Source organism: Anas acuta, chromosome 3, assembly GCF_963932015.1.
Source record: "Anas acuta chromosome 3, bAnaAcu1.1, whole genome shotgun sequence".
NCBI classification, from domain to species: domain Eukaryota; kingdom Metazoa; phylum Chordata; class Aves; order Anseriformes; family Anatidae; genus Anas; species Anas acuta.
In genome coordinates this window covers 32,523,550-32,546,930 of record NC_088981.1, presented here as the reverse complement: position 1 = coordinate 32,546,930, position 23,381 = coordinate 32,523,550, and the positions used below count along the sequence as shown (strand labels likewise).

The 23,381-nt window shown below is 40.8% G+C and overlaps 1 protein-coding gene across 11 annotated transcripts in view; it reads right to left on the bottom strand.

Annotated features, from left to right (window-relative positions):
• RASGRP3 (RAS guanyl releasing protein 3) overlaps nt 1-23,381 on the bottom strand; it is a 54,743-nt gene that overhangs the window by 12,169 nt on the left and 19,193 nt on the right. For 10 of the 11 annotated variants that reach the window (XM_068676486.1, XM_068676490.1, XM_068676492.1 and 7 more), the window contains 9 exons: nt 17,087-17,280; nt 15,643-15,743; nt 15,014-15,078; nt 14,177-14,308; nt 12,729-12,876; nt 10,268-10,441; nt 9,991-10,107; nt 9,410-9,685; nt 3,305-3,382 (listed from right to left, as the gene is read on the bottom strand). In XM_068676486.1, coding sequence (XP_068532587.1) covers nt 3,305-3,382; nt 9,410-9,685; nt 9,991-10,107; nt 10,268-10,441; nt 12,729-12,876; nt 14,177-14,308; nt 15,014-15,078; nt 15,643-15,743; nt 17,087-17,156 — 1,161 coding nt within the window. In that variant the 5' untranslated portion in view covers nt 17,157-17,280. Of the gene's footprint in view, nt 1-3,304; nt 3,383-9,409; nt 9,686-9,990; nt 10,108-10,267; nt 10,442-12,728; nt 12,877-14,176; nt 14,309-15,013; nt 15,079-15,642; nt 15,744-17,086; nt 17,281-21,915; nt 22,051-23,381 lie in introns of those variants that run through there. The other variant, XM_068676493.1, reaches the window with a different exon arrangement.

Below are 23,381 nucleotides of genomic sequence, written 5' to 3'. Positions count from 1 at the left end.
TTTTCTCCATCCTGACAGAGCCCCCAAGGAGCTCAGCAGCATGAGGTGACCTGGATAAAGGGAGGGTGCACAGGAGTTGTGTGAAGGACTGCATGTCAATGCTGGTCTCTGAGTGCTTGGTGCACAGAAACCCCACTGATTTATAGTCGAGGCACTGCACGAAGTAGAATAAGAACTAAATGTTGCCAGGCAGGGATGTAAGTGAATCTACTACAAGCCAGGAGGCATGGCTTGATTCACCTGGCTATGATAAGACCAGCCAGACTATTTTACTTCAAAAACAGAGGTTAGCTGGCAGCTCAGCTGATACACAGACTCACTCTACGCAGCCATGGTGCTTTGGGAACAGCTCTGGCACGCAGCAAGATGAAGATAGAGGACAAACCTGATCTCAGTTTCAGGTAAGGCTTCAAAAATCGCCAGTCAGCACAAAAAATGTTGCAAGACAGCCTGGCATTGTCCTACATCTGCGGCTGGGGATCTGGCCAAGGAAGGAGCATCAGGCAGGAAAATTTCAGCATGGTCTGGATCAGAGCAGGAGATGGCCCACAATCTGCCTGTGTTAGCTGATGAGCCATAAATCTGGATCCCACATGTCCTTTTTTTAATTGGTGGGAGTTCAGAGAGAGGTAATTAAGCTATCTAAAAATGTTATAGCTATTACTGGGTATAATAAAGATATTGTAGACTTTCACACTGAGATGAAAAATGGTCACAAAGTCATACTTTACTGTGTTTGGTAGAAAAAAAAAAGAAGGATGTGTTAATGGTTTGCTTTACTCATTTGGCTTTTCCCTTTTCAGGGGTCACAACAGCTTTTATTAGTTCCTCAGTGTCTCTTGACTCACTATACGCATCTGCTCAGGTAAGCTTAGGAAGAAAAAAATCCCTATATCCACAGAGTTCAATTCTAACAACAAAAAAACAGTGAACCTGAACATCCAGCTCTATATCCCAATAGCACTTACAGGACTTTTTAATCCTAAAATGAATGACACCACACAGTGATGGATCAGCTTGCTGGTAAGTGTTTTTGCTCTAAAAATGCATGGAAAAGCAGCAGTCTTTTAAAGATAGCATGGTACATGGTAATACTTAACATGCCAATATTGTGATGTTCCTGCAGATATGGTCAGAGAAGAAATTTGATGTGCTCCTTCTCTTAAAAAATACCTAGACTAATGGGACTAAGGGCATCAGCAGCAAAGTGTGGGAGCGGTGCTAGACTACCACATCCTCACAGAGGGCCATTAAGTACTGCTGCTCCATGTGTACAGTGGCAGAAAGAGAGCAAATCCACTGGAGCATTCCTGCCTTCCTTTTTCTTCTGAGCTATTTAATTTGAGTTTTCATTCAGTATTTTTTAACTATTTATTTATTTATGGTGCTGATGCCAATATTTTGGCACTGAAATCAATCTCGTTCAGAAGCAAAAAACATGTTAGTGTGTCCTCAGTGGCATAACTTTGCTGGGCAGGGCTGCCTGCTAGCAAACAGTTGTACTGGTGAAAAAAAGATAAAAAGATAAAAAACAAACCAAACCAACCAACCAACCAAACAAACAAAAAACAAACAGGGAAAAGCAGGGCTTTGTGACAGTGTGACAGAGGGCGATGCCATGCTACAGCTGGCAGTCAGTCCCCACTAATTAATTTCCTTAGGCTGCCACACTGACTGAAGAGTCTCTTTCCAGTTTTAGCATAACTAAAGTCTTGCTCAAGCTCCTGCTGACACCACGCACACATGCTAATGGATAGCACACACTTTGCCTGGAACATGACTGCAGCAACCAGTGTGGGGACTGTGCCCATCCAGCAATAAATTCTGGAGTGCTTGTAATAATACAACTACACTGTCCTGACTCCTTCGACAAATTTTTCCACACACAAAAGGTCTACAGCTTCTTTCCCCTTCAAAACATTTTGTGTGCATTGGGACCTGAAGCACAGAGATGTACACTTCAAATAGTCTGGCTTCTGTAGATCCAGCCATAGCTTGTTACCCATTGTGGTGCTGTAGCAGCTGAAATGTCCCTGGTTATTCATTGATCACAGAAGTCTCCACCAACTGCTGGGAACTGTTAAAATCCACAGCACTGTACCTATTGCTTTTGTCCTTTAAGCTGAGGCTTAAGATTGAGGCAGCAACATGGTAATTTTCTTCACTGGAGGTAGTGACTCATTAGTCCTCCCACAGCCCGGAGCTGTAACTGTGCAACCTTGCTGGCAGTGATGGAAAGTGGTGAGGGAGCCAGAATGGCTGTGATAAATGGGAACAGTTGTGGCCAAATCGTATCCAACAAAGACTGGAGACTCGGTAATGAAATTCCAGTTGTTCGGACTGAATTATTGCTGACTATGGAACTGTTCAGTGTTACTCTTCACCCCCTGCTAAGAGCACACAGATAGTCCTCAAGGTGCTCCAGAGTGATGAACCACCCTTAAAGCCAGCGAAGTCTGATACTTGAAATCTAAGGGGTTTTGCTTCCTTGCTTGCTTCTACAAAAACTTCAAAAAAGTAAAAAACACTGAAGAGAAAGACCTCCCACTGCTGGATGCTGCTCTCACATGCTCCTAAGCATCTCCAGTCACTCTCAGTTTCTGCTGGCGTTGGACTGGGAGAGCTCGGCCTGAGAGGATCATGTGCTGAATGTAATAAGGGTGTTAGTGCACCAAAAGAAATGCTCACAGGGCATCATACAAACATCGACAACAGGAGAGACAGTAGTACTTTAAATGACAAATTCAACTACTAATTAAGAGATTTACCTCAGACTTGCAAAGCATAATATAAAATACATCAATGAAGCGTTATTTTTAGTTGCACCTACTAAAAGATAAGAAGATAACTGTTCTGAGGTGTTCAGACATCACTTGAGAGCCCAAGATACTGTCAATTCTGCAAACAGTTTTTACAACATTGCAGCTAGTGCTATGGCTTACCTAAGACACATCTTTGGACTCAGTATTGTTTTACGTAACTGCAGCAGCATCCAGAAAATGAAGTAATGGTCACACAATAAATAATTGATATAAGCTTACAAAGGATGTTTTCACATAAAGCAGAACTATGTTTTCCAGAGACTTTATGGCAAAATAATTAGTAATGAAGTCTGGCATGTTTCACTGTTTACTTTTAATGTGTATTAAAACCTGTAGTGATTGTTTTTACTGCACAAGCATACACAATAAAAGGCTTTAAATGAAGGTGAATAATGAAATATACTAATGGGCATTCAAAAATACAGGCAATTGCATGCAGACAAAATAAGTAATATGACAAAACGCAGTATAAGAGGACCTACAGATTTGGAGTTCCTTGGTTCCAGCACCAATGAGAGCTTGTAGATGTCATCCTCTGTGTGATAGAGGTCCAGGGACAGCTATATATATAAAACAGGGGAAAAAAGCAGTATTTATTAGACAGGGTTGGATACAATAGGGCTGTTAGCAGAGAGATACCTCCCACTGATGCTGAAGTTTTTCTGGTTGGAGCTTAGGATACATGGGGAAGCTGCTTGCAGCTTCACAGAGCTGGTGCAGCCGTGCTGCTGAGCACAGAATCACCGGACGGTGGAGGTTGGCAGGGCCCTCTGGAGGCACCTGGTCCAAGCCCTGCTCAAGAAGGGACATCCAGAGCAGGCTGTCCAGGACCACGTCCAGGTGCCTTTTGAGGGTCTCCAGGGACGGGGACACCACAGCCTCTCTGTGCAGCCTGTGCTAGGGCTCTGTCACCTGCACAGCACAGAAGGGCTGCCTGGTGCTCACAGAGGTCCTCCTGTGCTCCAGTTTGTGCCCATTGCCCCTTGTCCTGGCACTGGGCACTGCTGAAATGAGCCTGGCTCTCTCCTTGTACTCCAGGGCAGTCACAGCCTGCAGCACAAGTGAGAGGGCCTGTGTGTTGGTTGGCCTTGCCAAAAGAGAACTGGCACCAAGGATCATGCTCACACAAAGAGCTTTCTCTGAGCAGTTCAGTGGGTGCGATAGATCACAGAGAAGTAATTTGGTGAATATAAAAACTGCAGGGAACAGGTTGTAAAAGGACGAGGCTGGAGGTGCTGCAGATGATGTGCTGAAATCTGACTCATGAAGACACACAGGACTACTGCGGCCCTTTACAGAGAGCAGCCCATGCAGCAGGAGCCTCCCTGGGGAGCCCTGAGCAGCAGCCAGCCATTTTCAGCTTCTTTTTTTTTTTTTTTTTTTTTTTTTTAGATAAACTAAAGATTTTTCTTCCATATACTCATCTTTTTTCCCTAGAGGATTTGCTGAGAGAAGAGAAGGGGCATACAGTGGAAGTAAAATGAATGCGTTTGCTTTCGCTTTGGCAGCTGTGGTCTCATGCAGATGCAGGTCTGCAGTGAATTCCTCCCTGCTGAAGTGATGAAGGAGAAAGGTAATCACCGCTGTGGTGTAAAAAAAGGTAATCTGTGGTGTAAAATGCAATCACCACTATGCAGTGAGAGGAAGCGAGCATCACACGTTTCCTGTGATCATCTCCCTGCATTAATTAGTTTTGGAGTAATTGACATGATCTGAAGTCACCAACCACCTTCCAAATCTCCAGTTAAGCTAAGATTGAGTTAAAAGGATATTTTACAGAAGACAGATAGAATTACTACTGACTAAACGACTGTAACAGAAGGTAAACCTGAATTGTTGAGTTAGTAAGGAACAGGACCAGTCCCAGGAACCACCTCCTCTTGGGCAAAATTTTATGCAATGAGCAAGACAGGGCTGTGCCTTTTTCCCAAGATAGGTTTGCATTCAAGAGTGAACACATTTCTTTAGGGGTGTCTGGATTTTGCATAACTCATTCTTTCTAGCAATAACACTATACTGAATTTTGTGCTTTGTAATTTGGTCATGGGCAGCAGTGAAAGCCGACCCTCAGCAGATCCACCCAGCCACATGGCATGTTGCTGTCACAGGGGAACGTGGGGACCTGTCCTAAACATAATGCAGATCAAGCAACAAACACTGTTCGGGTATTATTTACTCAGTGGCTGTGTTCTTAGGCTCCTTAGCAGTGTAAGTAATCACAACTCACTTGGAGCAAATGACACTGTCAGATCAGACAGGGACTGACAGCAGAACGAGTTGTTAGGCCTTGCACCCTGCTACCAAAGAGCACAGTTTTATCACCAGTCTGGGAGCCTTTGGGGATAGAAATACATTTATATCTACTGAATGAGTTTTAATGTCCGTTGCCTGAATTATCTCACCTTGTAATAAGCAGCAGATGTCACTTCATTAAGCACAACGCGCAAACATCAAGTATTGTGTCATTTCAAAATCCTAGTGAAGTTTCAAATTCTAGCACAAAATATGCAGGCATAGTGGCTATGGGGCAGTTAAGTAAGTTGTCTTTTTATATTTCAGCTACAGTTTTGTGCTAACAGATGAAGTGTACTAAGAGTTTTCCTAGGACACTCTTTGCAGCAGGTGGTGGTTTCCATTCTAATCCGACTTTCATTGCTGCCCTCTTTTCCTCAGCAATTTGGGGTGTGGGGTGAGGAGGGTGCAGGGGGATCAGAAAGGCATGGCTTATTTTTGTAAGTGGAACTTACTGAAGAAAAATTAGGGAGGGTGACTTTCAATTTGATTGTTTAGATATTTCTCATTCTCTTCACTAGACTGTACAAACGAATGGGACTTTCCAGCCATTTGCATACAGTCTCAGAACAGGTTAGTTAAATATCTGTGGAGACCTAAAAATAGCAGGGAAGAAAATGGTGGCACCAAATAAGTTGTAACTCAGTATAAATGCACTGTAGACTAGTTAAGAGATTGAGATCCACTCCCAATCCACAGAAAGTGATGAAATATTTACCCACAAGCTTTTATTCACATTGTGAAATCATAAAAAGTGGAAATACTGCACAGCAGGTAAGAAAATCCCCTAAGCTTTGTGTCCAAACATAAGTTTTCTGATTGTGAAAATGTCACTAAAGCCATTATTTCTTTTGGGTGCACTGCTGAGCCTGTGCTTATTTCTGCTTTTACCACTTCTGCGTCATGGCTCCAGATTTCAGATACCAGGATATGGGCCAGGGCCAGGTGCAGTCAGTGGGGATGGAACAAGTGTGGGTGATAACTCAGGACAGGAGGAAGAAGAGCATGGGCTAAGAGTGCTAAGCATGGGCACAAAAGTGCTGGTCCATCTTTGTGTAACATGCTCTGGCTCCCTTCTGGCAGCTGAGTCATGCCACATTCAGGTCTCTTGCCCATGTAACTTGGTCTCGTTTACACACGACCAAGTGAGGACTCACATCACTAAAGCTCTCTCTCAGTCTCTGCAGCCTCTTGTGCCAGTAAACTTGGTGTTTGTCTCACTGCCCTCCATACAACAAAGTTTTGCCTTATTTGTGGCATCTTACCTTCCATGCAAAATATTGGCTTCCTTCAGGTGTGTGATCAAAGTTAAAATTCTTTGAGCTAGATGCTGATGTTTTATGCTGACTTTAAGAAGAGAGGGGGAAAAGGAGGGAGCAGACTTTAAGTCTGCATGCAGACACACAAAATAAGAGAGAGCTCTGACCTTCCTAAAAGCTGACCTTGCAACAGCTACTCCTGAAGTCAGAGAGATTTAAGTTCTCTTTTCCCCCATTCGCCCTTTTGGTCAATGTGCACAATAGCACCTGGGAAATGCCTATAAAACCCTTGACCAAGTGGCTTGAGCTTTACTACCCTGCCCTATGCCCCAGTTTTTAAGCCAGCCATCACCTCATAGCTCTTAACACAGCTTCCTCAAACATCATTCCCAAAACACTTGAAACAAAACAGCTCGCCCGGAGCAGACAAGGCTCCCTCACTGTGGAAAAGAAAGATCAGAGCAAATTCCCACCTGCCCACTTAGTCCATGAAATGCCCATTTTATCTTACAGTGCAAGTTGTTGGACTAGGAAACCAGCACCCAGCAATGTACTTGTCGAGCCATCACAGGCCAGGCTGTTGGCACTTGCTAAGTGCAGCGTAAAATGCAGCACAGCAAGGCAGGCTCGATGAGAGATTTACACATTGCTTATCAGAACAAAACACCTACTAAAAGCTTGCAGGGATAGAAGCGGCTTAATGGGAAAACAGAAGAAGTGAACAAATAGTTGAGCCAGCTGATTGACGCACAAATGACGCAGAGCACTGCACACATTTGTACACATTTACTAGTTTTGGAAGGGAGATCCTCTAAGTAACATAAAGATGGGACATTTTTTACAGAGTTTATATTGGAGTGGGAGGATATAGCTATAAATTTAATATTTTTTTCCTCATGCTCTGAAAACTGGGGATGACTTTGGCAGCAAGGGAGGCTAAATCTGCTAAAAGACCATTTGCACATAGCAAGGTCAAGTATTTTTAGCCTGCAGTTCTTATCAGCTTTGGGATGCAAACCCAGCCTTTCTTCTCCTCTTCTTCTGACCCCAGCCTATAATTTAAAACTTTGTTATTAACAAACATTTTTACAGAAGCATTTCTTCTTCTGTAAAAGTTCACTATTAATGTGCAAGAGAACATTATAAAAAATGTTCGGAAATGTATTCGTATGGTATAAATGAGGACGGGACTTAGATGCTGGAAAAAAGTAAGAATATTTATAATATTATGAGATCTACCAAAGTTCAGGTCCAAGAGGTCTCTTGTAGAATTTTTTTTTTTATCCTTCCATGAGTTGCTGTCTTAAGTCAAAACTCCCACATGATTAAACAAGTAGAAAGAATTTCCCTGGATAGGTTTTAGGACCTATAGCTGTCTCCATCACTGCTGAACAGGTACTACCATGGAATCATAAAAGATATAAAGTGTCACTAGTTAATTTTAACCTTTGATTAGGTCTGGAATCAATATTGCAGCATGCAGCTTCAATTATTTATGGTCAGATTGGTTCAATTGTTACCAAAGCCAGCAAAGCTATAGGAGGAACAAATACGTAAGAGCGTCATAAGTGAAGAAGTACTCATATTGTACTCAATTACTTCTCCTGGTAAATTAAATCTACTGAATAAAATATTATGTGAGTATAAATAAAATCTCTATCATTTTGCTGAAAACAAAACAAGAAAAATATTAAAAAATGGGGAAACGGGTAAAATACAAGAACTCAGACCAATACAATGATGGATATGAATCTACAAAGTTTTAGAAAAATATGATGCTTTCTGCTCCTTTTGGAATGCAAGCCATCACCCAAAAGAAAGAAGAGCAGCTAATGAGAACGTAAGCAGAGGTTCAGCTTCCAGACAAAAGAAATTTGGAGATAAACTCAGTCTTAAGAAATTCATGCTAGCCAACAAAGTAAATAGAATCACTGGAAAAGTTCACAAATCTGCCCTAGTTCATACATCTGTCCTAGTTGCTTGCTTCTTAAGTTTACTTAGAAAAGAATTCTACTGACTTAATGACAGCAAACAGCTTCTCTTTCAGTCTGGATTTGGGATCTGAAAGACAAATTGAAATAACAAGAACAGAAGCAGCATAAAATGATCACATATCAAGAGAGTCCTTTACCTAATGTAATGTGTTTCAGACTGCTCTCAGATGAGTAGGTGGCTTGCTTTTATCTGTGTGCAACATGAAATCTTTTATAACAAAAGTTTATTGTCTTCAAGTTTCTCCAGTTCTGTCTTTTTTTTTTTTTTTTTTTTTTTTTTTTTTTTTTTTTTTTGCCCCTAAACTGAACAAACCACAGTGCTGGGTCAAATGCTTCTACAGTTCAGATCAGTGCTAAGTGGAATAAGTTTCAATAGGAGCAGGATTTGGTCTGTAGGTTCAGGCTGCATGCTTCAGTATGTTTTGAAATGAAATATCAAATATCATTTAATATGTAATATTAAAAAGGGGACTTAAAATTAAGCTCTTTTAGCCTTGTCAATTATGGCCTTTTGTTGCTGTTGTTGTGGGTTTTGTTTGTTTGTTTGTTTTGTTTTGCAGGAGCAGTTCAACATTGTGCAAGAACATGTATATTTATTGGATAGGAAGAGCACTGTACCTCATACAAAGCACAGGTGAGCCAGAACAGAATTACTCCCAAGTTAGAATTTCCCTAATGTGAGCATGCAAACACATCATCTAATCTTTGCACAGGATATATAAACCTAAATTCTAAGCAGTCAGAACTTAGATTTTACTTCTCCTCATACACATACACCTCTCTTTCTGTCATTCTTAAAAAAATAATTGATGCAATCCTCTTCTGTTTCTGCACCCAGCCATCACATACTGCATCAATGAAACTCTCTCTGACTTTATTCACATCTCATGTGAATTACTTTCTGTTTTGTGTTGTCTCCTCTTTTAAAACAAAAATGAGATAACGACATGTACCTTTCTTGTACTGACATTCAACATCTGAATAACAGAAGTCAATTGGAACTTGTGTAATGGAAGTGAATTGGAACTTGCACAATACTTACTGTTAGCAGGTTAATTAAATCCATATTAGGCTCTAAATGATGAGAGGCAGTTTGCAGGGAAACCAGTTCGCTCAAGGTGATGGAAAGCTGCTGCATTTTCACTATGTTTACTTTATTTTCATCTATCCAGTCAGGAAAAATGACATGGACAGCAATCAAGTCTTTCAAATGAACTCCTAAAATAGGAATTTTGAAGCCAACACAGTCAGCAAAAGCCTTGCGGTAGTTGCAGTAGTTTCCATTGGAAGAGACCAGCTCTGTCATTTCGTTCCAGTCCTACAAACAGCCAGAGAAGCAAGTCCCTGTGAAAGCATTCATAGCATTTCCTTAATCTGTTTTAAATGAGCATAACTCATGGCAGGGTGTTGACAGCGTTAATTTCTTCCCCAGCACAGGCAATCAAGCAGAGGATCTCTGTGAGCTGATCCTTCTCCACCGAGAGAAACCCAACCAAAGTGCCTTTTAGGATGCCCTGCCATGATCCAAATATTGTGCTGGTGAGACCTGGACTGCAGAAGCCATCAGACCTCCAAGAGGGGATGTTCTGCTCAATATGTTTTTTATTCTGGAGTCCACCATACCTTTGTGACTTCTGAAGACAGATGAGAATGAGTCTCTTTCAGGCGAGAAATAGAGCTGTGGCTGAGACCTCCCACAACTGCCATCAGTGTGTTGAAGTTCTGGAGATGAAGGAGCTTCTGCAGGAGAGATAGATCACGAAAAATTAAAAATAAAAGAAATACGTGTGGCAGCTATCCCATATCACACAAGACAAGCTAAAGGAGACATCCTACCATGGATAAATCAGACTAAACCAAGGGATGTAGAAAAGAAAGAAGACTAATATACAAGACTCACCTGTGCAACATTGATGAACTTTGTGATTACTTCTGCCCTTTGCTGTGGTGTTGGCTTGCTGAGAACCATGAGCTGGACCCATTTGGAGATACCGTTAAATAAAGCGATAGACCTCTCCAAAGTAGGATTGTTCTCCAAGCAGCCATGGATCACATAGCTTTGGTAGTCTGTGAACTAACAGAAGAAAGACATTTTCAGTAAAATGATGGACAACTTAAGAATCAAAATGAAACTCTAATTTTTTTTTCCCCTTCAAAGCTCCACTTATTTAGAAAGAAACTGAGATTCAGGATCAGTAGACCCTGATGCACATCAGTGCTTTCTTAAAAGTATTTTTTGGTCTTATTTTTATTATTTAATGTATAACTTCTGCTCTACCTATTCTATTATAGTTACCACTCTCCTTTCTCTCTTCCCCTGTCCATTTATTTATTTATTTTTCATAGGTAAGCTCAAAGACAAGATTCAGACTAATCATCGTCTACAATTACATAACTTTTGGAAAACACTTTAGTCTACCCTGCAAAAATAAGTGGCACTGTTACATTTCTAAGCAGATTCCAGGTCACCTGGACTCATTGACACCTCCACATAAATGCTAGTTGTTTCTCTGCAGCAGCTCTCAGTTCCTCTGCAAATTGGGTCAAAGATACTGGGCTTGTTTTTCAGAATCTGTATTCTGATGTCTGCCCTTACTTTATTTCCTGGAAATGCACTGTTTTTACAACATTTTTTTTACCTGTCTCAAGCAAATAGGCAACACAACTTCAAACTACTTCTTCACATTACAGGGTAGTATAAGATTAGTTAACTCTAACTGGTTGCAGAGAAACATCTCAGCTAGCAAAATTCAAGCAGAAAAATTAACTCACAATTAAAAAAAATCAACAAGAAAAAACAATTATTGCAGGTCTGAGTCATCTTTCTGGAATTCCCACCTGAATTCAAATATATCTTAAACGTATTTAGAAATCCAATCCTTTTGTTCTTGTCCCTTTACCTTTGAGGTTAGCTTTTCACAGATCACTATAGAGTGTTTTCCTATGATTTGAAGTCTCAAGTAATAAACCTTTGAACATTATTAAAGGATGTCAAAAGAGACATTCTATTTAGACTGGTTTTAACTCCTCCTTGATCTCTTTTTCCTTCCTCTATTGAAACTAACAAATAAACAAAAAACATACATTTCTTAGCTCTGGATCTTGTTTTATTTCATGAAAACTCTTTCTAAAAATCTCATATTTTTGCAGAAGAGAACTTATCATCTTGAGAGCTTAAGGCTTGCTTCCATTTGCCACCAGATACAGTAGCATCATGTGCCCTTTTCAGATAGACATTTTCAAGCAGAAATCAGCATTTCTGTTGGCATTTGGTTTACTCATTTGTTTTGCTTTAGCTGCTACTTTCATCTTTATCAATTTTTGCCTCTTGCTTATGTACAATCCTGTGTGGACGCGCAGCAATTGTATCTGAATTTTCCTCAGTACCAATATCTATCTTCTCCAAAACTGGAACCACGGAGGTCTTCTAGATTTGTTCTAGTTGCAAACAACCATTTTTATCAAGCCATGCAAGACAGAGATCATCTAGAAAATGAAAGGCCACAGAAAAGAGCCCAGCACAGATATCTTAAATGTATCTGAACGCTGTCTACATTATTTATATTGAGGTAATACACACATTTATTAATTCCATGCTCTATTCTGTAACAAGCACACTTCATTAGGTGTGTGATCAGGCAGTCTTTGAATGTCAGGAGCATCAGGCTGATGCAACAGCAGACATGGTAATATATTGATGAGGAAATAGAGAGTGTGGGAGGACAGGGGATCACCCGAGCCCTAAGAGCAGGAAGAAAAGGAAGTTGTACAGTCTTTCAAGACCCAATTCAATAAGGGCCTGAGGAACATGGACTGAACTCAGAGCTGACTCTGCTTTGGGTATGGGATTGGGTTAGAGGCCTCCTGAGATCTTTCCAACTTGAATTATCCTCTGATGCTAAGCCGAAAAATGAAAGGACAGTTTCTGAAGCAGTTGGGAGTGAAGGTAGTCTAGAGAAGTGCTATATAGGTATTTCAGTCTCTTCAAAAACTATGAAGTGCAAAGATTCCACTTTTTCATGAAAAGGAATTAACTGTTTTCTGCTGAGGAAAAAAACAAAAACGCACCTGAATATTTTGAGCAGTAACATTAGCTTAGTCAACTACTGTGACACATGGCTGCAGTAGCTTTTAGCAGCAATTTTCACCCAGAATTTCTCTACAAAATTGAATTCTGTCACTAAAATCATTGGTCATGAAAAAGATTAAGGAAGTGCTGCTGCAGCCATGGCTATGTACATCATATGAAGGATTATAAAGATTAACGACACTGAAATGTAAAAATAATCTATTAAACCATATGAACACGCTCTTAAAGGACATGCTCCTAATTGCAAGTGACAAAGTTGTGGGCTTCTTACAGAAATTCTCCTAAAAGATTTATGCTCCAGAAAAGTGAGATGTTCAGCCAGCTCAATGGGCTCCAGATGATCAAACAGCAGGCAGGCTTTTCCTTTCTTGGAAATCTTCTTCCTCTGTGTAACTCTTCTCATCCAGTCATAGGAAGGACTGCAACAGAAAAATAAGCACACTTCTCATTTCTCTTTGGGTACAAGTGAGTGTAGCCTACAGTTTGCATAAAATTTTCAAGAGACAGATCATGATTTTTCTGAGCTATGACATCCAGCACATAATAAACACTCAAAGTAAGATATGTTCAGGTGCACAATAAGGGGTAAGGAACTCAGGGCACTCAGTAGCACTCAGAGGTGCTACTGCACATGATAAGTGATAGAAGGCTTCTATAGAAACAAAAGGACAACGTATTCTTCTCTATGATACAGGAAGCTGTAATTCGAAAGTGCCTTGGGACCAGAAAAAAAATAAGTAACACAAAACTGTGATTAAGAAAAAGAAGACTTGAATAACATCAAAGATTAATTTTTACTGTGTAAAACCACAAGTCCATGAAACAAAATAACAGCAGAAATACCATCAGTCAAACAGCTACCAAAACAGTATGGAGTTTGTGTATCAAAAGGTTAATCATTTACTTGTGAGCAATGGAATAATTCCTACCCACATACAGTAAAGGCACTTCACAGAGTGGAAAGTGGTTGCTAAATCAATATTTTAAAATGAAGATCTAGGAACCTGCATTTATGTGATTTCACTGGCATTGTTCTTGCAGAAAATCTTGCAACCCTCACTGAAATTAGTTGTCCTTCCAGATTACTATGACGTTTTTTATTTTAAATAAAGAAAAAAAATCATTCTGAATATGTCATATTTTAGAAGAAAATCTGCAATATCACATGAGATATGGAAACCTGCCTGGCTATGTTTAAAAGGTAACTTTTGGGAAGTCATGGAAATAGTAGTGTAATCACTCTGATGCAAGAAAATCACACACGTTGATACTAAATATTATCCAGTTAAATCATAGAAAAAAGAACACAGAAAGGCATCAGCAAAATTAAACAGGTTTCAGATGCAAGAATAAAAATGCTTCCATAGGAAAATATAAAATTTACATAATGTGCCGGTCTCTGCATTGCTTGTCATTCTGTATGAAAAGTTACAAGAAAAAAAAGTAATTTAATTAGCATTAGCTTTTTCAACAGTCAGAAAAATGATTTCTTTATCTTTTATATTAAATACATATGTATAAATAAGTCTTCTATTTACTGTGACACTACAACTAGAATTTCAATTGCTTCAAATTTAGAAGATGAGAGGGTGTTTGTAAATGATTATTTACTCTCTCAAGAGCAGGATGTCCCTTAATATTGTTGTGTTTTGCACAAAATTGGAATTCTGCTGTTACAGAGAATAGAGGGAAAGATGGTGAAGCTCATGACATCCTTACATGCTGGAGATATCAATGAGATGGATGTGATCCTCGTAGCCGAGCTGGCTGGCTAACTCTCGGAATTCTTCAGTCAAGCGAATCAGTCCAAGATCCAAGTTAAATTCTGCAGGAAATTCCAAAATCCAGTATCTGAAATCAACAGAAAGTGGTTTAGACACTGAGGGATTTAGGTGTGATATTCAGTGGCTGTGCTGGTATACTCACATTTTAATCAATAGAACTTATGTATATTTGAGACCCACAGGCTTTAGGGCGGAGAGGATCCAATGAAAGGATCGGTGGCATCACGCAAAAGGCACTTTATCATCTAATTTCCTTCAGCTAACTCACCAGAGCACAACACAGCAGCATTCTGTTGAAATGCCAAATTAAAGTGATGCATTGGGTGACACACACAAAAGGCACCCACACGTGCCCCGACTCGCATTTCCAGGGCACCCAGATGACACTTGCAATTATCCTTTGTCTAGAGGGAGATGCTGTGCTCAGAAAAAGATTTTCCAGGGAAATGAAAATGTGAATTTAAGTGGCAGCTCTACCATGATAGCCATGCAAACAAGATCACTCCTCTGATGTCTATGAGAGCAGGGAAAAAGGCTTCATCAGTCCTGCTTTCAGTACTCTTCTCCCCTTCCTTGGCAGTGATATAATTTAGTCCAGAGGAAGGAAGAAAGAGCATTCTTTTTCTTCACAATGACAAGGAAAAGAGAAAAAGAAAATAAAGAGAAAAGAAAAAGAAAGAAAAAGCATATTTCCATGGTTTAGTTTTAAAGTTCAGAAAAAGAAATTACAATAATAGTATCTGCAGCAGCATAAAAACAGAGGCATGCCTACCTCATGAAATAACAGATTTTTAATCTGAATTCATTGCAGTTCTCCTCACTGGCATCTCTATATGTAGACTAGTTAAAGAAACCTTTGTGTGCCTTGATTCGGTAGTGTTGTTTTTATCTACAGCAGTCTGTGACTCTACACTAGCTGAATAAGAAATGGTATTAAACTTCTAGAGGTAACTACAGCATACTCTGATATTTCATTCATTTTCACAACATCTTAAGACAGAGAACATTTATCAGTTGCCATTTTGGCTTTTGCCCTAGCAAAAATGCCTCTATTACACTATTCTGAGTACTCTGCTGAACAGTTTTGAAGACATGTGGGCATTTAACTACCACTGTAGTTCATACTAGTCCAACGCTTGCCAGCGTATATTTGAAAAGTTATCTTGGCAACATTTCTCCATTTATTCGAAGAAAGCATGCCTCAGCAAACTTGTACTTATGGAAAAAGTCTACAACCAATAGCAGAAGAAAGCTCCCAGATTTCCACCTCCTAGTGTGAAAACAAAACAAAACCCAACTCTGTTTGTCAGTAATTAACTGACATTTTTTATATGCAGTCACAGAAGCAATCTGCTTTCAACATTGTAATGCTGACTTGCAAGACTTCCTGAAAGGATATGTGGACAGAAGCTTGCCAGCGAGCTCTGTGGAAGGCAGGTACCAGCGGTGCATTAGAAGAAAGGTTCTTGGCAAATGGCTGGAGCACTGATTTCCTTTGTCATCTGCAAAAGAGCAACAAGTGAATTAACTAGTCATGAACAGAGAGGAGCTGGTATTCTTCAAGTGGAGATAGAAGGTATAAAAAGTGAAAATGTTAGGTGGTTATCTACCAAATAGGAAACAAAAGCAAGGCACGCAAACGCTTTTTAGGGGTAAATATTGCTAAATTGTAGTGCTGGGTATTTAAAAGTATTTGTTTTATTGGAGTTTTAAACAGTCCAATTAAATATTAGACTGTTTAAAAAGGGGATCTGCCTCAAGGAATTCAATTTCAAAGCAACACCTCAGGTCTGGAGGTGCTGGATCCTATCTCCAGCTGCCATACAGACCCTTGCGTCTCTGCAACATAGCCACTGAGACTACAGGAAGTTTCCTCCTGGCAGGCTGGCTGACCATCAGTGCTCCTCATCCACAATCTTAAACTATTTTCTGTCTCTTTCAACAGACAATATTCAATTTGTGCATATGAGATGCGAACCACACACAAATTTATAGTTGTCAAGAGAGTGTGTATACATGGGAGAGAGGCTTGACTTCCAACAGACATCAAGTATATGGGCTCTGCTACTCCTCAGTTATCTAGGGCACTACGTATGGTGGTGGTCTACAAAAATGGGTATACAGGGATGCACTACATTCAGTAGCAAGATCTGGCCCTTCATTATTTAATCTTTCTCACCTTCATATGCTTGTTTCTCTCCACAAGGGAAAAAAAATACCTCATTCAAATCAAAAGCTGTCCTGCATTTCAAGAGACTTGAAATGTAGCTTTGTGAATTAAGGCCCCATTTCAAATCATTTAAGCACATCCATGAACTCATCTGGCTGCAGGGTGACATATGTCATGATTAATGGCGCTGTGGATCAAAGTCCATTTCATCACTTCTTTCCCTCAGACCTGGTATATCACATTTTAATAAGAGTAGAAAGATTACATGAGCCTTAAGTCATATTATTTCCAGTTATTGCATGATGATTTGGAAAACCTTTCAGAATAACAACTGGTCAGAAAAGCAGCTGTGTAACCACTCAAGACAATGCCAGAAATAACTCCTTGAACAATTCAACTAAATGCTTGTGCTGATCAAGGTCATCACTTTTAAAACCACTATACCCAACGCCGTGCTTTATCTGTATGAAGAAAATGCAACACAGTATGCATATGCTTAAACATGCATATGCATATTCTGGCCTGCATGATTCTGGGACAACATGAAACACGGAAAATTTTACAGAATAGAAATGTTGTTTGCCAAGGGAAAGACTGGCTAAATCAGAGAACTGCAGGGGTTATGCTATAAGATGAATTTCAAGAACAACAAAGCAGAACATTGAAAACTCCTACCAAACATTTCGATACAAGCATTCAAAAGTTCATCCAATGTTGCAGCCTTCCCAAGTGTGTTTGACCCCATTGTTCTTTAATCGTTGTCAAAAAATAAAAGACATTTTCACCAAGTGGAAGAACGCTTCTTCAGCTGCACAGCTTTTTCACTTTATTGTTGGTTGCATTCTTAGCTTTCTTTCTTCAAGGATAATCTGGAGAAAGGAAGTAAAAGAAATCAAAACTATATGACTATATGAAAGAATTATCAGGATGCAATGTTTACAGTTCAACTCATCTTCTCTGTAAAGTGTTTTTTTCTGCACACAACGCAGACCACATGAAAGACTGCCGTAAGCTATCCTTACGTTCCAGCTTGTGTTTTTAAGAGTTTTCCAATTGTTCAATTGTTTGTCCACTAGCACAAAATAAATCCATGGCAGGGGTCATAAAACAGAAACCAGATGGTAAATGAGGGCATGCATGTACGATGACGCACACTTTGTTCGGGTCATTTTATGTACACTTGATAAGTCACTTCTTGTTAATAACCCTGCTTTCATGTTCAAAGCATAACAATTTGTTTTTCCTAAGGTTACTGGTTCATGGTAGATATCTTCTTATGCTAATGTTCTTAATTGGCACAGACCACATAAAATATTTAATGAAGTTCATAGCAAGCACTAAACTCAGAGGCAATTTTTCAAAGAACCTGGAGATTGATTACTACAGCTTTTAAAAATAAATCTTTCTACAGTAGCTGAACACACATAGAAGGCTGAATGTATACAGACCATACTATGCATTTAATTAGCAGATATCCATTTACCTGAATGATGCACAAAGTACTCCCTTACTAGATTTCAGAAATAATTTCCATGTTATATTTAAAGAACTGATAGGACAAGGGGGAATGGTCTTAAACTAAAAGAGGATAGATTTAGACTAGACATTAGGAGGAAATTCTTCACTGTAAGGGTAGTGAGGCACTGGAACAGGTTGCCCAGAGAAGCTGTGGATGCCCCACCCCTGGATGTGTTTTTTCTTTTTCATTTTTGCTAGTATTACCATCCCATCTCCTATAATACATAGCATAGGATAATATAATTCCTGTCTTCTGTTGGCAACAGTATTAAAGCAGCCAAACAGTAATCAACAAGTAATGCTCTGTGTAAAATTGCAGTGTTGTTTTTTATTTAATTATGACAGCTATTTAACTAGTAGATACCTAGATCCTACTGCTACAGTACCACCCTCTGCAAACAACCTATCTGACCACTAATGGGTTTTATGCTTCTAAAAGAAGGATGTAACATTTCCACTGGAGGAAGAACTGGCTGACTGGGGCTAAGCCACATATCCACAGCTGAGCCAAAATGTTATATCACATCTCTTGATTGCAGCCTCCAACAACTACAGCCACAAACTACACCATTATTTGTGTGATTAAGCACTGCTGTTCTATTGCAACAAGAAAACTCTCGTCTATATCGTGCCATAACAGTATCCAGCCACTCCACCAGAACTAGAGATGGATATGTAAAACACAGCTATTTTTTTCACCTATTTAAATTAAATAAATGATAGCCTGATAGTCAATAGTTCAATGCAAGATAAGTGGGAGAAAAAAAAAAACAACAACACAAAACAATGACAACGAAAAACAGACAAGAAAATCATAGCAGAGCTTTTCTACATGTTGTATTTGGTTTACACCAAAAGGTTTTGTAGTGTCAGGGCTGTGGGGATAGCCTCTGTGATCAGAGCACAGCATCTGCCTCATGTCAGATCAGAGCCAGCTCCAGATGGCTGCAAAATGGACCTGCCACTGGCCAGAGCCAAGCCAGGGAGTGATGCTGGTTGGACCTCTGAGAAAGCAGGTTGAAGAAAGGTGAAAGTGTTGTGCAAGAGCAGCTGGCAGAGAGGAATGATAAATGTAATAGAATCAGCCCTGCAGACCCCAAGGTCAGTGCAGAAGAAGGGCAGGAGGTGCTCCAGGCAGGCAGCAGCAGTTCCCTTGTGGCCTGTGGAGAGGCCCCTGGTGGAGCAGGCTGTCCCCCTGCAGCCCATGGGTCCCACGTGGAGCAGATCTCCACGCTGCAGCCCATGGAGAGGAGCCCATGCAGGAACATGGGATCTGGGGGGAGCTGCCACCCATGGGGGACCCGTGCTGGAGCAGCTTGCTCCTGGGGGATGGACCCCGTGGTACAGAGCCATGTGGAATTAGTTCTTGAAGAGCTGCTGCCTGTGGGCAGCCCCCGCAGACTCAGTTTGGGAAGGACGGCATCCCGTGGGAGAGACCCTGTGTGGAGCAGGGGCAGAGTGACCGTGAAGGAGAGGTGGAGATGCAGCATCAGGGACTGACCACTGCTCCCATCCCCTGTTCTCCTGTGCCGCTCAGGAGGAGGATGTAGAAGAGAGTCAGTGGAGAGGGATGAGGTGGTTTTAGTTTGCTTTTAGTTTTCACTGCTGTAGTCTGTTATTAGCAGACAATAAATTGCATTAGTCTTCCTTATGCTGAGTCTGTTTTGCCCGTGACAGTAACTGCTGAGTGATTGCCCTGTCTTTATCTCAACCCATGAGCCTTTTTTCATCATATTTTCTCCTGTTCTTTTGAGGAGGGGGAGTAAGAGATAAGTTGTGGTGGAGTTTCCCTGCCCATCAGGGTGAAATCACCACACACAGAAAGACTTAAGAATGTTTAACATACACATAGATAGTTATTTTGAACAGATATCTTTCCTTAGCACTCCCATGCAGTGTAATTGCATTTTGTGTTCAACGTTTTGGAAGTCTTAAGATGGCTTTGTGGGCTGTCCTGAGAGATGTATTTAAAATGAGTGTGCAGGTTGTGAGCTCTGGAGACAGATGCAGTCAGATGTAATGCATTATCTTGTAAAAGAAATAGGGTACACTGCCAGTAAACTTGTGGTCTCATGTAAAAACATCAATGGTGAGAACACAGTGGGCAGCATGCAGTCAAGTTTTAACTGGTGGCTACTGTTCTTTGTATAAGCAGAAGACATCACTTTTACTGCCGGAGGCTACTAAGGGGAGGTCCACACCTAGAAGGTACAGGGGTTAAACTTCATATTAAAATGTCAAGCCAGCACATATCCCTGTGTGGGCACTTTCACATGGCTTTCACACACGTTGTATTGGTTACAGGTGTGAGCAAACCAGTAAGTTGGGTTTAAATAGGCTTACGTTTGACATACAGGGTAATATTTATTTAGCTAAGTGGAATTAAAACAGCTTTTTAGCCAAAACAAAGCAAATGTAGATGTAGCATTTTCTGCCATTAATTAAAAGCGGGCTATTTTTCTTCTACTTAGGGACAATAAACAGAGCTACATGTGAACAGTTCAACTTTGACACAGAGGCACCTCTATGGGTCTCAGTTCATCCATAAACTTTACAGAGACCTGCATGCAGGAGACTCATACTCTTTACAAGATTAGGACATTCTTGAGGGTTTAAGTACACCAGAACTCTCCTCTTCTCCCCCTTCCCCAAGCCTACACAACCCATCAATGAATGCTTGCATTAAATGGTTTCTGCCATGTGGCTGCTGGACAAGAACTGCTAAATGTGAGCAGCTGAACAGGGAAATTGAATCAGTAGCAGTACACAGAAAAATAATCTGAGAAAAAGATTGAGAGTCTCATGAGAACGTTTATGGCTAAGTTTCCTTATTATACCTTTCTGCTTTATCCCGTGTTGTTCATGTCCATAGCAAGCTCTTTGGGACAGACCTCATCTGCTGTCCCACAGATGCAGAAGAGGATCTCACCATGAGGTGCTTTCTTGCGCTTAGTCTCTACACATATTAGTGTAATTACCATAATAAGAATCCCAGATGGGACACTTAATAGCTGCAGCTTTGTGTACACAGGTGCAATCCAGACATCTGTTTAGGCTCAATACGGGCCCTAGGTTGCCTAATGCATGGTTCCTGAAGTTTACCCACCCCACAAGCAGTTAATATTTTCTTGTAGGTTATCTCTACCAGTTTATTTGTTACAATACAGACAACTCCATCCCTAGAAAACTCTGAGCAAGTAATTTACTTGGTCAAGTTTCTCCAGCTGACGCATGCTGAAGATGTGCTAGGCAGGAAAGAGCAGTGACAGGGAACTGTCAGGCAGCCTAATGCCACTGCTTCTGTCTCAGTCCATGACCTCAAGCATCATATGCAGCTGGCAGCAGGATGGCACATCTGGCCTACCAGTGACGCTTTGTCATTTGGCATGGGAACACAGAACAAGGGGAAGATTGTTGCACTGCTCCATGCATGCAGGATATGAGGCTTGGCTGGGGGCAGGGGAGGAATACAATTTAAATATGAGTCTTGGGCACTCACCAGTAGTCACTCACCTTTGCTACACACCTTCAGACAGCAGTTATCCAATAAACTGGGAGATCCTCGTTAACTGTCTACACCCTGTTACTTTAATTCACCCTTCACCTGGATCAAAGTGGAACTTCAGAAGGCACTAAACAGAGTGGGATGTCCATGCCTCTCTCGGGAAGCGGACAGGGGGATGACTAAGTGTATACGTCTGATGAGAAGTTAAAGCCAAACCTGGTATTAACAACAGACACTGCACAGGGGATGTTAGTGGCTCTACACCTCTAGACACTCAATGGGATGAAGTATCACCTACTCAATTTCATTTATCTACCCCAAACCATTATAACCTCTAAGGTGGATTGTCCCTCGCTAGCAGCCAAGCACCCACACAGCCATTCACCCACCCCTCATCCCCTGCTATGCATTGCAGGGTGAAATAGGAGGAACAGGAGTGAGAAAACTCATGGATTGAAATAAAGAAAGAGAAATCACTCACCAATTACTGTCACCGGCAAACAGACTCAGTTTGGAGAATTTAACTTAATTTATTCCCAATTAACACAAATATTTAATTAGTGACTTGGGTATTAGGAAACAGAAGACGCATTAAAAATCCTATCCTCCTCCTCTCCCAGACTCAGCTTCATTCCAGATACCTCTCTATTTCCCTTTTTATTGCTGCAGATTACACACAGTCCCTTCAGTGAGCCAATGAGCATCGTGGGAGGTCAGGGTCAGGAGGAAACACAGCAGTTTCTTTCTGCTGCTCCTTCCTTCTCATTACTGTCCTGTGCTCCAGCATGGGTCCTCTACGGGTTACAGTCCCTTCAGAGGAGTACCTGTTCCATCACTGGCTTATCCATGGGCCACGGTCCCTTTGGGAAGTACCTGCTGTGCTACAGAGCAGCTCCTAGTCCTCTGACCCTATTCCCTCTGCTCTTCCCTCTATTTTTCCCGCACCCTCCATCCCTCGTACTCTCCATGTTATCTCCCCCTCAACATTTTCAGCCCTTGCTCAGACATTTTCACAGAGGCACTGCCAGCTTGGCTGATGGGCTCAGTGGTGGCCTGTGGTGGGTGCCTTGCAAAGACAGCTGGAGCACCTGTGTCTGGCACAGGGCATCCCCTGGCCTCCTCCCACAGAGGCCTCACCTGAAGCCCCTCTGCTGCCAAGCCTTGCCATTGACATCCAGTACAGCCTCTAAGGGATGAGCGTTTCTGGCCCTAATAGAAAACTATCAAAGTTACAAATTGCCAAATGTATTTCATTGTGTTCAGCTTTGAGAGCAGAGTCCACTGGGCTAATTACTTCAAGTCATTACATATCACCCACTTAACACAGATGGGTGTTGTGAACAATTTAGATGCCTAGACATCCACTCTTCTATGGGAACAGGAGTTATAGGAACAGGAGTTAAATGAACAGGACCATTGCTAAGAGACAAAGGGGATATGTAGCTCTGCTCATATGCACTATCAAACTATTAGTTCACATAATGCCTTGTGGAAGTTCATAAATTAGATTATGGGGTACAACATATGCTGATCTAACACAAAAGAGAAGCTTACAGAAATCATGAGGAATGCTAATGGACGGTCACACGACCAAATACTTTAAGTAATCAGAAAGTCACTTGATTAAGGCTTGAGCTGCTTAAACAGTGTTTTGTTCAGCATTCCTGCCTCTTACTGTGAAATATAACCAAGATTTCTGAGACAATTAAAAACCAAACAAACAAAAACAAGTTTCCTCATATATAAGCCCCACAAAATAATAGATAACTTGATAAATGGATTTCTGAAAAACAAAGCTTTCATTCTCAATTGTAACATTAGTGCTATGCAATGATATCTAGTATAATCAATTCTAGTTATCTACCTTACTTCAGCTTTTTTCCCATCCATTTCTACACTTGCTTCCTCAATTTATTGTGTTAGCATCTGTCTCTGTAACTGTAAGTC